We start from the raw sequence: 16,102 nt of genomic DNA on the forward strand, positions 1-16,102 counted from the left end.
AGTTTTGCATTTTTTCTTATGTTTATTGTCAAGATGATCCGGTGCAATCCCTTGGATGATATCGATCGTAGAAACAATCGAAACCCAGAAATTCCGAACACCACGAGCATCGCGCAAAGGCAGGTTTTGCCATAGCGATATTTCATCGTATGAATCTCACTCGGAAAAGAAACGTTTACACTGCTGAAGATTTCACGCGTTGGCAATAATTTTGCGGCAAACCACACATAACGTATCACTTTTCCGAAAACCGGCGCTTTAAGATGATTATTATGAGTCAAGATACACTACAGGAAGTACGCCAATATCAATTTCATGTAATTTTTTCATTCATTCATCGTTCCTCTTTTTTAAAATCATTCACCAGACATGCATTTAGTAGACGAATAAGGACAACGTTATTTGAATATACGTTGGAAAATATTCGTTCGGTTATCTACGCACGTGGGTAGATAAATGAAAAGTAAATATAAAAATAATAACCAGGTTTTTAAGGGGGGGCAAAAGTGTGAAGGTGGGACACTGGCAATGTGCTACCGTTTCGGCTGAACTGGTTACTCGATAAAAGGAACATAAAGTACCTGGAAAACTTTAACCGTCGTTTTCTCAGAAACGGTCGAATATCAACGAATAAGCTGAATCCCTTGTTCGCTTATTTTGACACTTCTTCCAAAGAGTAAAGTTTCTGAGAAATCCGGTTATGGCAATTGCCGTGTTCGCCAGAGCAATAGAAGCCACGACTCCAAACTTCTGCTACCTGAAGCTAAACTGGCATTTCAAGGTGCAGCCTATTTGAAAAACTCACTCGATACCTAGAGCTCTAAAAGATTGTGTATCATTTTTTAAATCCGAAAGGAAAATTTTTCAAATCCTTCCTGAAAATTTAAATCTGTAATATAGTCTGAAAATTTAAATCTGTAATACATTATTAAAAACATATTCTAATATTTTACGCTTATCCATTAGTTTAAAAATCCGTGAATATTTATTCAATATAAACACTGAAAACTGCAACCAGCCAATTTTTTTAAAATATCTGTTTATTCGGTCAACCGGTTTTCAACCTTCTTTAGACGACTATATCACAGCGTAATGCAGGGTGCTGGCTTGCGACGGTGTGGGTGGCTTTGGAATTACCATCCCTCCCCCATATTCAGGGAAAAGTGAGTGATGTGTAACTTTTCTCACTACGCAGACATCTAATTTAATTCGTTTTGCAATAGCGCTTGATCTTCTGAATACTTTACTAGACACTAAACGACGCCATTATCTGCAAACAGTCTTACAGCACCACTCAGACTGCAGATTGCATCGTTCCGAGATCCTGCTGCAAATCGACGTCCGTCAGCAATCTGGGTCTGCGAATTACTCCTATTTCCTTTCTTATGTTTTGGTGTGATGTGTGCAGTTTGCCAGTCCTTAGGTGCACATTTTTCGTCGATCGAGTGTATGTATATGATCGCTGAATGTGGGGCTATTATTTCAGTACACCCCCAAAGGAAAATAGTTGCCTGTATTAAGTAATTTAAATTGCTTCGCAACACCGCGTGTGGCCGGCCGAAGTGGCCGTGCGGTTAAAGGCGCTGCAGTCTGGAACCGCAAGACCGCTACGGTCGCAGGTTCGAATCCTGCCTCGGGCATGGATGTTTGTGATGTCCTTAGGTTAGTTAGGTTTAACTAGTTCTAAGTTCTAGGGGACTAATGACCTCAGCAGTTGAGTCCCATAGTGCTCAGAGCCATTTGAACCAACACCGCGTGTATCTGCTTCAGTTGTGACTTTATGCGCTGTCTCTTGGTCGGTAACAACCTTGTTCCATTCACTCACAATACTTGCTTTTGATAATATTACTGCCGTCTTTGTCCTCAGTCTCGCATTCACTACAACCTGGTTCTGTGTGGGGTTTATTTTTCTGGCAGGTCTTGTTGTACCTTAACGGTGTTACACATCAGTATGGATTACTGATGAGGAGGTGGCCGATATGTGCTTAGTGGATGGGTTCACTGAATGCAAAGGACACCACGCTGAGTTGTTGCGCGGCGATCATACCCACGTCTTGTAGTACTTTTTCGTCTGCGCATGCGCGCCTGCGAGAAACCAGATTCTTCCGTGCTGGAACACCCTACCTCGATGAGAATGTGTTATAAGCGACTGGTGGCGGTTGTGTTCGAGCTGTGAACACAAGCGAAACAACTGTTTTTTAGAACCTTACATGAAGAAAAATTTAATCCGTAGCATCAAATTCAAAATGGTTCAGATGACTCTGAGCACTATGGGACTTAACATCTGAGGTCATCAGTCCCCTAAACTCAGAACGACTTAAACCTAACTAACCTAAGAATATCACACACATCCATGCCCGAGACAGGATTCGAATCTGCGACCATAGCAGCAGCGCGGTTTCGGGCTGAAGCGCCTAGAACCGCTCGGTCACAGCGGCCGGCAATCCGTAGGGTCCACAAAAGGTGTAATAATTGCCTACGGACGTCCCATATCGAGGGTTATTTGCAAATTGATTTGTACAGTAAAGGGTATAAAATCAGAATTAATTTTTTTTTTTTTTTTTTTGCTTCATTGCTTACCATCCCTCCCCCATATTCAGGGAAAAGTGAGTGATGTGTAACTTTTCTCACTATACAGACATCTAATTTAATTCGTTTTGCAATAGCGCTTGATATTCTGAATACTTTACTAGACAATAAACGACGCCATTATCTGCAAACAGCAGCAGGATTAGCCACGTACGGGGTAACAAAACTCAAACACACTGGTGTGTCGGAATCCTGGCGACACAAGTTCGCTGTGAATGTATGGGGTAATATTGTCAACTAACGGTTATGTCAAAGACCTTTTTCCCAACAAACTGGACCAAACGTTCCTTCAATATCTCCTTCCACAGTTCCTGAAATATATATCGCGAAGATTGCGTCAGCTTATGTCGTTTCCACATGACTGGGCGCCGACACACTTCGAACTCGGTATAACGAACCACATTGATGTACAATTCGGCCAACAATGAGTGGATCGCGGTTGCCTTTTCCATAACCACCTTAGTCACTAGGCACAACGCCAATAATATGAGGGCCCACGATCCAAATTTTTCACTTGTAGCAATATGGACAAAATCATATAAAATCGATAGAGTAAATAACCCTGAACCAAAAAATTACTGATTTCAGGAATTTTTCGCGTCACGTCTGATCTGACCGCAATCTAAAAATATATCATTATGTTTTACCGAAATGTATCACAGAAAACGTCCGATATTTGAAAGTAGTTGAATGGATGCTCTAACATACCAAAAACATGTTTTTCATGCGCCTGTAGCGTAGCTCAAGTATAAGGAACCATATGAAAAATAAAAAATGCAATAAACAACAAACTGTCTGAAAAGCTGTTTTACTAGTGGATTTGCGTCAGTTAATGGGCAAAAATATTTTTTAGAAGTAAATATGAACACCTTCCATCTTGAAACCGTTTTGAAAGTACGAAATTCCAGCATGCTATAATGATTGTAGGCCAGCAACTTCTATTAATCAGTACAACCAAACACCAGCCAAAGTTGCAATTTCCCTTTTTTTCATTCACTCGATGACTTATTTCTGGCCGGGACCCATTGTCAAATCATCGTAACACGTCAAAAAGGTATTTTCGAAAATGGCAAAACCATGTCACAAATATACAGCGCATGCAGATCTGCATTTTCGGAAATACCGTTTTTGACTATGTTTCGATGATCTGAAAATGGGTCCTGGCCCGAATCTAGTCATTGAGTGGATAAAAAAGTGAAATTAGCAACTTTGGCTGGTTTTTCGTTGTACTGTTATGGAAGTGTCAAAAATTATACCAATAGGTATCAAAGAATTAAGGGAGAAAACTGTTGGCTATGATAAAATAAGTTGTCCAGACGGATTAAGGACTTGTACCACAGAAATTTAGTGCAGCACATTACTAATCACACATTTTTTCGATACTCAAAAATCATAGCAACTTCATAATGAAACGTATGAAACACTATGTTGCAAGCCAGTGAATAAAGTACAATTCTCAAATTCTAATAAGATTAACAAAGGCCTTATTGGAAACCACCTCACAGAAGCATGTTTTAAACAAATTGCACAAAAATCAAGTGGGATAAAGTTCGAAAAACAAGAGTTCAAATTAAAGTGTTTCAAATGACTCTAAGCACTATGGTACTTAACATCTGAAGTCATCAGTCCCCTAGACTTAGAACTACTTAAATCTAACTAACCTAAGACATCAAGCTACTACTTGATTAGTAGCCTGTTGTATTACGATGTTTGAATACATGTGCTCGTACTGTGTAACAACGTCACGAGTGTATTTAACGGTATTGACAACGACATACAAATGTGTCAGCTTACATTACGGTGATATGGCTTAAAGCCATAATATCACTTGATAATGTCTTAAGGCCGAAACGGCAATAGTGTAATAAAAGCTTATAACAGCCATTGGCGTAAAGATGATGTCCTTCAAAAATTGTATACTTTCCTATGCCAAAAGTAAGCAAACGTGTAACTCAGATATGGTTCAGGTCTTTACCTGTGCCCTTCCAACCCGTCACTCTGTGCCCTACTTTTGTAACGATTACACAACTTGCTCGTCGAGGTAATCAGATTCGACGAAATTATATTAGCAAAATACCTCCTTGAATTTTATTCTCAATAAGTCTCATTCCGTACGAAAGATTTTGTCGCTGGCGTTCTACATATATTTCGTGTTCAAAACTGCAGCAAACAAGGAAAGGAGTAAATATCAAGACCAAAATATATTAGGAGCTACAGACTGTATTTTACATGCGACGACGTTTTCCCGATGGGCGGGTGCCCACAGCAGTGTGGGTAGTGATGCGTGCAGCAAGGTGGTACGTGTTGGGATTGTTTTTCAGGTGATGGAGACGCAGGAAGTGGCACATTACCAGCACGTGGGCTGCAACGTAGTGTTACAGAAGGGCGAGTGCCCACTCTACCACTGTGAATGGAGTTGTGCAGCGCGGTGAGGCGTGTTGTTTCGGTTGTATTGCAGGTGATGAAGGCGCACCAGGGCGCGCGCTACCTGCACATCGGCTGCGACGAGGTGTTCCAGATGGGCGAGTGCCCGCGCTGCCGCACGCAGATGCGCGACGCGCTCTTCCTGACGCACGTGGCCCGCGTCGCCGGCCTGGTGCGCTCCAAGTACCCGTCCGTGACGCCCATCATCTGGGACGACATGCTCAGGCACCTGTCGCCGCAGAGCCTCGACGAGGCGCGCATCGGCGACCTCGTGGAGCCCATGGTGAGTCGCCTGCACGGCCAACCTTACCGTCTCTTTCGTCGAGTGCAGCAAGGTGCAGGTTCCCTGCTGTTTTGGGTGGCATTATGTGGGGCCGACGTACGCCGCTGGTGGTCATGGAAGGTGCCGTAACGGCTGTACATCATCGTATTAAAAAGACTGACAGTTAATAACTGCTACAAGATAGTAAAATAAGTCAGCTAAAGAAAAGGAGTAAAAGAATAAGTGAATAAAGTGAATATTCATGATGTTATAGTCAAACTCAAATAGTACAGGACACCATGTTTCCTCCGTAGAGGCTGGAGGCTAACGAGAAAGATAGTATAAAACGTTGCTGAGACACCAGAATTTGCCCTTCTAGGAAACAAATTCAGAACGACAGAAAGTCAGAGGATGAACTCCTGTGCACTTTACTATACCTCTGCGGTCGTTAAGCTGAATGTTATTGTTGTGGTCTTCAGTCCTGAGACTGGCTTGATGCAGCTCTCCATGCTACTCACTAAAGCTGCATGCCCTCGGGAAAGATTACGGCTGTAGTTTCCCCTTGCTTTCAGCCATCGCAGTACCAGCACAGCAAGGCCGTTTTGGTTAGTGTTACAAGGCCAGATCAGTCAATCATCCAGACTGTTGCCCCAGCAACTATTGAAAAGGCTGCTGCCTCTCTTCAGGAACCACACGTTTGTCTGGCCTCTCAACAGATACCCCTCCGTTGCGGTTGCACCTACGGTACGGCTATCTGTATCGCTGAGGCAGGCAAGCCTCCCCACCAATGGCAAGGTCCATGGTTCATGGGAGGGAGGACTTGCTTTATTATGTGCATAAATATCAGTGTTTGGGGACCTACTCTATCTCGCAAGCTGCATGGATCATGTTAAATATTGTATCATACTTCTCATATAAGAGAATTCTTTAACTTCTTCCATTACCGTGTGCTTCCGAGTTTGATGGTAAGTAGGTACACTACTGGCCATTACAATTGCTACACCACGAAGATGACGTGCTACAGACGCCAAATTTAACCGACAGGAAGAAGATGCTGTGATATGCAAATCATTAGCTTTTCACAGCATTCACACAAGGTTGGCGCCGGTGGCAACACCTACAACGTGCTGACATGCGGAAAGTCTCCAAACGATTTCTCATACACATACAGAAGTTGACCGGCGTTGCCTGGTGAAACGTCGTTGTGATGCCTTGTGTAAGGAGGAGAAATGCGTACCATCACGTTTCCGACTTTGATAAAGGTCGGATTGCGACCTATCGCAATTGCGGTTTATCGTATCGCAACAGTGCTGTTCGCGTTAGTCGAGATCCAATGACTGTTAGCAGAATATGGAATCGGTGGGTTCAGGAGGGTAATGCAGAGCGCCGTGCTGGATCCCAACAGCCTCGTATCACTAGCAGTCAAGACGACAGGCATCTTATCCGCATGGCTGTAACGGATCGTACAACCACGTCTGGATCCCTGAGTCAACAGATGGGGATGTTTGCAAGACAACAACCCTCTGCATGAGAAGTTCGACGACGTTTGCAGCAGCATGGACTATCAGCTCGGAGACCATGGCTGCTGTTACCCTTGACGCTGCATCACAGACAGGAGCGCCTGCGATGGTCTTCTCAACGATGAACCTGGCTGCACGCAATCCAAAACGTCATTTTTTCGGATGAATCCAGGTTCTGTTTACAGCATTATGATGGTCGCATCCGTGTTTGGCGACATCGCGGTGAACGCACGTTGGAAGCGTGTATTCGTCATCGCCATACTGGCGTATCACCAGGCGTGATGGTATGTGGTGCCATTGGTTACACGTCTCGGTCACCTCTTGTTCGCATTGATGGCACTTTGAATACTGGACGTTACATTTCAGATGTGTTACGACCCGTGACTCTATCCTTCATTCGATCCCTGCGAAACTCTACATTTCAGCAGGATAATGCACGACCGCATGTTGCAGGTCATGTACGGGCCTTTCTGGATACAGAAAATGTTCGACTGCTGCCCTGGCCAGCACATTGTCCAGATCTCTCACCAATTGAAAACGTCTGGTCAATGGTGGCCGAGCTACTGGCTCGTCACAATACGCCAGTCACTACTCTTGATGAACTGTCGTATCGTGTTGACGCCTCATGGGGAGCTGTACCTGTACACGCCATCCAAGCTCTGTTTGACTCAATGCCCAGGGTATCAAGTCCGTTATTACGGCCAGAGGTGGTTGTTCTGGGCACTGATTTCTCAGGATCTATGCACCCAAACTGTGTGAATATGTGATCACCTGTTAGTTCTAGTATAATATATTTGTCCAATGAATACCCGTTTATCATCTGCATTTCTTTCTGGTGTAGCAATTTTAATGGCCAGTAGTGCATTTATTCTTCTATTACTCTCCATGACCTTATATTTGCTCTACATATTCTTAAGTCATATTCCACCCCAGAATTTTATCCCTATTTCAACAGTTTATTATGTCTTCCTTACATCTGGCCAGATATGCTATCCATCAGTTAATCTTAACATTGATATCTCTTCCTCTTGAAAATTCATTTCCGCGCCGGTATTTTCTATCAGTTGCTTCACTGCTGCTTCGAAGTGCAATAGGCAGTCAAAAATTTTTTAATCATCGCTTAGAAACAAAGTTTCATGGTTGATCTTTCATTTACTTGGATATACATGTCTGAATCCCTGTAAACATATATTTCCGTGTCGCAGCACATAGCTCGCTGCTAGAGGACGCAAAAGAAAAGACTGCAGTACATAGATAAAGTGGAGGTGATAATTAAACTGATTATCCCTTCTTAACACGAACTTTCCCTTCTTGTCTATATCCAAGCCGTGGCTTCCCTTGTCGACGGTGCTTTAAATCCCAGTGTTCCTTCCCTAGTGTCGGGCAGCAGCTATGCCGAGCTGAGCACCAAAGCTGCAACCAGCGTTTAGCATTGTATTCTGGTAGTTACGGCTATAATACTCCGGATCGTGTAATGTTCGAGGAACGTCCAATAGAGTGAGTGTAAAACGGCGCTAAGAAGGCAGCATTTGTCCTTCTAGGAACACTTTCTTTCCTCGGCCAAATTCGGTTGAAAAAAATGTGGAATTTGTTGTTGGAAAATGTGGAACGTTCCCGCTTCAGTCCCTATAGCTCTGATAGTTGGCGGCACTATACATAGCTTTGAAAATTGTATCTGTAAGGGCGGTGGGTTCCAAGCAGAGAGCTACCATTGAGAGTATCACAGATATTCGTAGGCGCTTGCAGAATGTCTGCGGAGACCTGGCAGTGTAAAAAAGCACGGTGAGTCGTTCGGTGAGCCGTTCTTCATCATCGCAAAGAGATCGCGCAAACCAGTCCGATCTCCCGCGTTCCGGCCGGCTATGACTCCTGCAATGTTTGAACGTGTGGACACCCTCATTCGAATTGATCGACGGATCACAGCCAAACCTCGCTGGACAACTGGCTGTCTCTGTTGGTAGTGCTGACACGCTCGTTCACCAGTTCGGGTACCCACTAGCTTCCTCGACACCTAACAGAAGACCATACGAGCAACGATGGATCATCTGTGCAGAATTTCTTGCGTGTTACGAGGACAATCGTGACAATTTTTTGTCGAACATCATCACCGGAAACAAAACGGCAAAACAGAGAATGGTGCCACACCACTTCTCCCCCGAAGTTGCAGCCTCATTCGGTAAAGTCATGGCGATGGTCTTCTGTGAGTGTCGATGGGTTATTCTGTTTGATGTCCTCCATCATGGTGCAACGACCAACTCTGAAGTCTGTTCTGCTGCCGTCGAGAAACTGAAGAAACGACTTGGGCGTGTTCGTTGCCACAAAAATGCGTATGAACTTCTACTTTTCCATGGCAACGCAAGGCTTCACGCAAGCCTGCAAACCTGAGACATTCTCACAAAACTTCGTTGGACTGTTCTTCCCCATCCACTCTGCAGTCAGAAACTCGCACCTTCCGACTTCCTTCTGCTTTGCCCAATGAAGGAGGCGCTCCATGGGAAGCTGTATCCCGTGATGGGGAGGTTATTGATTCAGCAAGACGGCGGCTCCGACGTCGACAAGTACATTGATGCCACGTGGACATGAAGGCCCTTCCAGTAAGATAGAGTAAGGCTGTCGCATTGAACGGAGATTATGTTTAAAAATAGGATACTGTCAGCAAAAGAGGGCGAAATAATATGGTGTATTGGACTCCTGAATAAAACCTACTTGCTTTTGGGAAAGAAACTGTGCTGCGTTACTTATTGAGAGCCTCTCGTTTTTCATCTGCATAGGGTTCTAAATGTTGGCGAAAATGTTACACAGTCTTTGCCCTGTTGGAGGTATATCACATGGAGTTTGGCACATTTAGAGGACACATCTGTTGAGTTCAGTTATACAATCCAGCTGCACTTGATGCACTTTGTCCTACGTGAGCTCTCTAGAAATATTACCCATTTAGTAATTCTAGTGGAGAGAGGTGTGGGGCCCGACCTTTGGCAGTGCGTGAGAGTGACGCCACCCCACAGCGTCCCCACACCATACTCCTATGGCTGACCCTCGCGCTGCCACCCCTGTGGCCGCCTCGAGCCTTATCGATCGCCGGTCGCTGGTCTTGACTTGTTTCTCTGATAACGCTCGCTTCCCTGCTTGCTGCCTCTGGTCACTGCTGCTACTGACGTCCGCCTCCGTGCGGGACTCTTCAATTCCTTTTCGACACGGCTGCGTCCAGGGACAAGTTGAATGGCTCAGCTTGGGCTGCGCAGAACGGAAAATTCTAAAATAACGCTACCTCAGACATGGTCGGCTGGTTTGCTCGAGGATCAAAACACGTCCTTTCATCACTTATTGAAACACCAGAAGAATAGTCACTTTAGGATGAGGACATTCGCTTTACACGACGACGTTTAGGTGATACAGGTGACGCACACGATGCATCAACATTTTTACTACTGTGAGCAACAAAGCTTTTTAAAAATAATCGCCCTGAAACTGGTATCTCGTTCCACAACTGTAGCTTTCTATAGATGGTCGTCCAATGAAGGTTGTCTTCTTACTATCCCAAGCTAGTTTTAACTCCATTTGAACAACCGTAAAGTGGTGTACTTACATTTCGTTTACTTAGCCTGCAAGGCGGCACTTAACAAACGTGTTGGATTCCTCCACACCCAACGGAAACGCCTGCGTGTTAGGTGACATGCACTATGCTGCTGTTTGATGGGTCGTTGGCCGCCAGGCGCTGTTATGCATCCATGTATACTCCTGACTTAGGTGAAGTGGTCGCCGGCACACGTAAGTGCCTAGTAAAATTTGCTCCATCTCAACTTATTAACAGAGGCACTCTTTCGGTTTAAAAATATCTAAAATAAAAAAATAAAAGATATTGGCTTCTTACTGGATTTTGTTAATGTGGCTCGAACCGTGTTTGTATTAGTCTTGTATTTCCCATTTGCATTAACGTCAGCTCTCCTCCTCCTTTGTCTAGTGTCTTTAATTGGTTGTGCTACCAAGGACTGCCGAAGCACTGCTCCTTCATGCAGAGTAATTCTGTCATCAACAACCACATAAAAAGAATTATGAAAAAAATTGTTTCTAGATGTCCTCGATTTGCTTCCTGTCTCTGGTAACGCCCGCTCTATTGAACTAATGCTGAAAAAAATGTTATTTAATCTTGAGTGTTAAATTAGTTATGTGATGCCGTGTTACTATCGTGAAATTTTGCCACAGTTTCTATTCCAAATTCACAGATAAATATATATTTTTGCTAGATGAAATGGGAATTTTCAGTGTATACACTAAATTTGTTTTTAAACAACAACTTAAAAATAATCGAAAACGACGTTCCCTTTGTGGCGAAGACATTTCTACCGGGCACTAACCAGCAGTTACTTCTTACACGCTTCCACTAATGCATGCACATATTAAAAATACATGTAAAATGTACGACCCGGGACAACCGGGAGATCCGGAAAAAACCCGGGAATTTTTTCATCCGAGAGAAAACCGGGAAAAACACAGGAATCTCTTTGAATTCCGGGAATTTTTCATTGTTTTAGTTTTCAGTGAAATTTTTGTGATTTTGACTGGCAAGAACCAATACTCTGACAAAAAATTTACAGTATCCCGCTTCTGCAGAATAATACTGCAGCAACAAAACATGAACGAGAGAAAAAAACGAAAATAAAACTTAAGTCGCAAAGAAAATGTGCCATATACAGCAACAAAACACAGTGCTCATACAAGCGTCTGCCAACAGCAAAGTGTGTCAAAGGCTTTAGGAAGACTTTGCAGTGCTTCTTAATAACAAATTGCCACCAATGAGCGTGACGTGACAGTTTTTTACATTAGAATCGTTTTAATGCAAGATCTTTTAATGTTTCACACGCACGAACATGCGGACTTCCTGCCTCATCGTAGCTGCGCAAGTATAGTGACGCCTGTTATCTGGCGCTCTCTGGCAACTGCTGAAACGTACCTTTCTAATAGGTCACGGAAAAATATTGCGAATATTGCTTTGAAAAGCGTTACTTTCAAAGTAAATTTCCGTTTATGTAAGATAAACTATGTTAGAGAGTGTACGACGAATTTCTTAAATCACAGAGCGTTTGTCTCTCATTTAAAAATCAACTCTTTGGGGACGACCATATGAAGAGTTTCGAGCCCAGAAGATAAGACATTTACGTCGTTATTAAAAAATTTTACTGGCACATTTATGTGATGTATGACGCGGCGCAAAAAAGATCAACAATATATGTGGAAGCTTAGCTTCTCTTGCAGCTTATTAATCTTAGAGACCGTTATTATATGTGATAGCGTTGCTTTTCTTGTAGCAACAATTGTACATTAATTTCAGCCATAAATTTTTCTTATTTGTGTGTTCGCGCTACTTACGAGTGATCTAGCTATTGGCTGACTACATCACGTGTCAAATGCTGTCATCAGCTGGCGAGATCATGTGAGATGAGCTGTGACTGGCTTACAAAAGCGCGTCGCAATCTCGATTTTAATGCTTCGGAAAGTAACATGCGGTGTTTGGTGGAATTCGAATTTATACCTTCGTAACACGGAAATATGCAGTGTATATGTTGCTGCACATCAAGGATCTTTCCAAACGTGTTTTTTCCCCTGAGTTTCATTTTCTAAAGTGCCGGGAAATTCTACGCCGATGTATAAAACCATAAACCATAAAAGGATTGATAAGTGCCGGGAAAAAGTGTACTGTCACTTAACACAGAAAAAGTGTATTTTCACCTGGGAAAAGCTGTATTTTCAACCAGGAAATCCGGGAAAAATCCGGGAATTATTTTTCCTTGTCCATGCAGACACCCTGTAGGAAAACACATAAGAAGCACTACTTATTTAAAAAGAAATGAAAAGTCTGTGTTGATAGCATCTTGCTGTCTATCTTGAAAATAAAATAAATGTGCCCTGTGAAAAATTCTATTCGAAATCGCTGTCATTGATTTTATCATACTGCTGTTGACTGTTATAAAGTACATACTTTACTTTTAAAATGCTTTCAACAAATAGCTAATAGAATTTATCGCTTTTATAATTTCACAGTTAAAAATTGGAGCACGTCAGTTATTCTTGCTTCTGAACGTCACTGTAGTAGTAAGACAATGTTACCATCGTGTATTGTGTATTAAACCGGGGCCTTAGAAATGACGGAGAGGCTTCGTCCCGCCGTAGCCCTCAGTGGTTCACAACCCCACAACAGGCCACAGCAATCCACTCACCTCGCCGCCGCTCCAAACCGAAACCAGTGTTATTGTGCGTTTGGCCCCCAGTAGACCACCGTCCCCCCCCCCCCCCCCCTCCCCCCAGGGAAAGTCTTATACAAGACAAATGGAACCCCAAATGTTTGCATGGTAGAGTAATGATGGTGTATGCATACGTGGAGGCAGTGTTTGCGCAGCAATCGCCGACGTTGTGTAACTGAGGCAGAATAAGGGGAACCAGCCCGCATTCGCCGAGGCAAATGGAAAACCGCGTTAAAAACCATCCACAGGCTGGCCAGCACGCTGGACTTGGAGGCTAATCCGCCGGGCGGATTCGTGCTGGGGAGCGGCACGCATTTCCGCTCGGGAAGCAGCGCGTTAGACCGCGCGGCTAGCCGGGCGGGCTATGTTACCATCTGTCTGGAGATCTGCGTCACAACACCAGCTACAAAATATAAACTTTGTATTATATTCTTTTAACCAATATTTACTGCTCTTGAGCACTGAATGTGCTGGGATTGCAACAGCAGCCACTGATTTAGAAACTCCCATCAGTAAGTCGACCCAAAGCTGAAACCATGCCAACTGTTGAATTAATTAAGGCTGACGCAAATCGATTTCCAGCACAAGTCACATTTCACAAATAAAATATTTGAGAGATACCGCTCATAAGTGTTTCTTATACTATGCATAGATTCCACGTTATCGTGAGTACAGACTTCCTATTCAACGCACACTTTCTGAGCAGATAGTAGACGTATTCGGCTACACGCAGCTTTCCAATAGCAGTCCATGTAGATCAGTCAGTATCTTATACGCGGCGTAACTTTCTCTAATCATTTCAGTTTTTATAACGTTTTGATAGTTTCACCTAGTACTACTGGCTGATATTTAAAATTTGTCCATTCATCACCTGAACCAATAACATACTACGGCGTTCACAGTCGCCAATCGTTTCCTGCAGTGTTCATCCTTATTTTAACCGTTATGACAATTCCTAGTTAGAGTATGCCCAATCCTTCAGGCGAATCATAAACGAAATTACTTTCACAGTCCTAAATCCTTACATACTGACTCTCAAATTTGTTACAATTGTTTTTTAACTTACATGCTTGTAAAATAAATCATGAAAGAATAAAATGGTATGGTAGTTATTCTTGTACCTAGAAGCAGGCGTCGGCGTTATAGGAGGGCTGTTTGGAAAGTAAGGCCAGATCGGGCGAGGAATGGAAACCACAGTGAAAATTCGATGAACCTTTGCACAGATGTGTCTGGTAGTGTCTTTAGTATACTCGTAGATCGCGTCACGTCGCTTTTTTCAGTTGTAAGGGCACAGTCAACACGTGAACGTGTCTAGAAAATAGTGCCTCCCGCCAGGTATCGGGGCCTGGGGAGAGATTTCACCTACACAGGATAACTGTCAATCATTTCCTTCTTCCTGACAATTCTCAGCTGCACTCTGCAGGGGCAGTGAAGACGCTCCAGCAGCGTTGTTGATGGGAAGTCTTTGGTCGCCCACACTCCAGGCTCTAACTGGCTCCTTCTGAGTTTCATCTCTCCTTACATGAACCGCCGGCTACGAAGGCAACCTTTTAGCACGAACAAGACCTGTGGACAGCAGAGTCGGCTGCCTTCTGTGACGAAGTGATTGGAAAGATGGCACAATGCCACGACAAATGTCTAAGCCGGATGGGCCACTGTGTAAAGAAGTAGGCAAATAAAACATTTTTGATTTTCACAGTGGTATCCATTTTGTGACCAATCGCACCTTACTTTCCCAATAGCTCTCGTACCTGTAAGCAGCTTGAGATAAAGTTGTTGCAGCCACTAACACATGACGTGAGAATGCACTTTTTGACCTATGGCAAAGGTTTTACTTCGTCCCATCCTTATAGATTCAAAAAGCATGATAAAAAATATGGAAAAGTTTTATATACACTACCTTGCAGTGTACTGCATCGTTACAGGTTTCAGTGCTGTAGGTGCAAATGTTGCAGGTATTCATGGAGTACACCTCGAAGACCCGCTGAAAGCTTCGACTTTTTACGGTTCCATCTCCTCCGCTCCCCTTTCCTTCCAAACTCTGAGAACACACTCCCATGGCGGTGTGAGGCGCTTTAGCATCTCCCAGAGAAGACTATAGCGGAGTGTTTGCCCTGTTCGTAGGCCCAGAGAAGAATGTCATGACCAGTTGAGGCTTGTAGTCGGTTCATGAGGCGTGTTCAGATGTCGTACGAGGTAACGTACTGTCCGTCAAAAGACAGCGCTCCAGGTCCCAATCCCGATTCGGCTCTTACAGTTTTATCTTGTCACATCTACTAATATGCATTGAAACAGTCCTTTACATATCAATGTACTGCTTGTGGTACTGTTCGTGAAACATGCAACTTAATTTTATTTTACACAACAAAGGAGTGCTAAGAAGAAAAGAGTTGAGACTTTTGGAGCAGTGTTTGCAGAAACTGGAATGTGCGATTTTAAACATCGAAACTGTAGGAGCAGAAACGTAAAATTTCCGGACAACTTCCAATGAAACAAGTGCACGCACTCTGAAGTGCGACATTCGACTAGAAAGAGGCAGATTAATCTGAATTGCTCGCCCGCGTTAGGAAACGCACTTGCGAGAGTTTTCAGAGTCTAACGTACAGGCAGAACTACTCTATTGATTCCTGAGGATCACTCAACACTTAAAACTTCACTCTGCCTCGCGGACGTCATTGCTCTCCTCGTACACCCACGAGGACTCCTGGCCGACTCCTCGATTTCAGAAGCTCCAAACACATGCATGCAAATTGTTTTTAACAACCATGCTTTTCAGTTAATTTATATCAGTAGTTAAATATAGCCATTTTCATTGGTCGTTTCCTGCTTTCGTTAATAGTTTTCCTTGCCAGTGCTGCATATTGTCAGAGGCTTTCAAAAGTTTATGTCCAACAGGAGCTCTAAAACACTTCCCATAATGTGCAAATCACTCGTCATTAATCCAGCTTAGTAGTCCACGACCATCACCCAACTGACAGGATTATACAAGACGATCGAAAAATGAAATAAATGTGTCTATTACAGGAGTTGTATTGCATTTGTTCGATCATCCATAGCAGAATAGCAGC

At 43.5% G+C, this 16,102-nt stretch overlaps 1 protein-coding gene across 1 annotated transcript in view; it reads left to right on the forward strand.

Annotated features, from left to right (window-relative positions):
* The window catches only part of LOC124795734 (hexosaminidase D-like), a gene marked incomplete at its 5' end in the record, with an annotated part of 172,114 nt that overhangs the window by 65,859 nt on the left and 90,153 nt on the right, over positions 1 to 16,102 (forward strand). Inside the window, one exon of the mRNA XM_047259817.1 lies at positions 5,048 to 5,296. Within this exon, the coding sequence (XP_047115773.1) occupies positions 5,048 to 5,296 (249 nt within the window). The remainder of the gene's footprint in view (positions 1 to 5,047; positions 5,297 to 16,102) is intronic.

Source organism: Schistocerca piceifrons, chromosome 4 (assembly GCF_021461385.2).
Source record: "Schistocerca piceifrons isolate TAMUIC-IGC-003096 chromosome 4, iqSchPice1.1, whole genome shotgun sequence".
Taxonomy (NCBI): Eukaryota; Metazoa; Arthropoda; class Insecta; order Orthoptera; family Acrididae; genus Schistocerca; species Schistocerca piceifrons.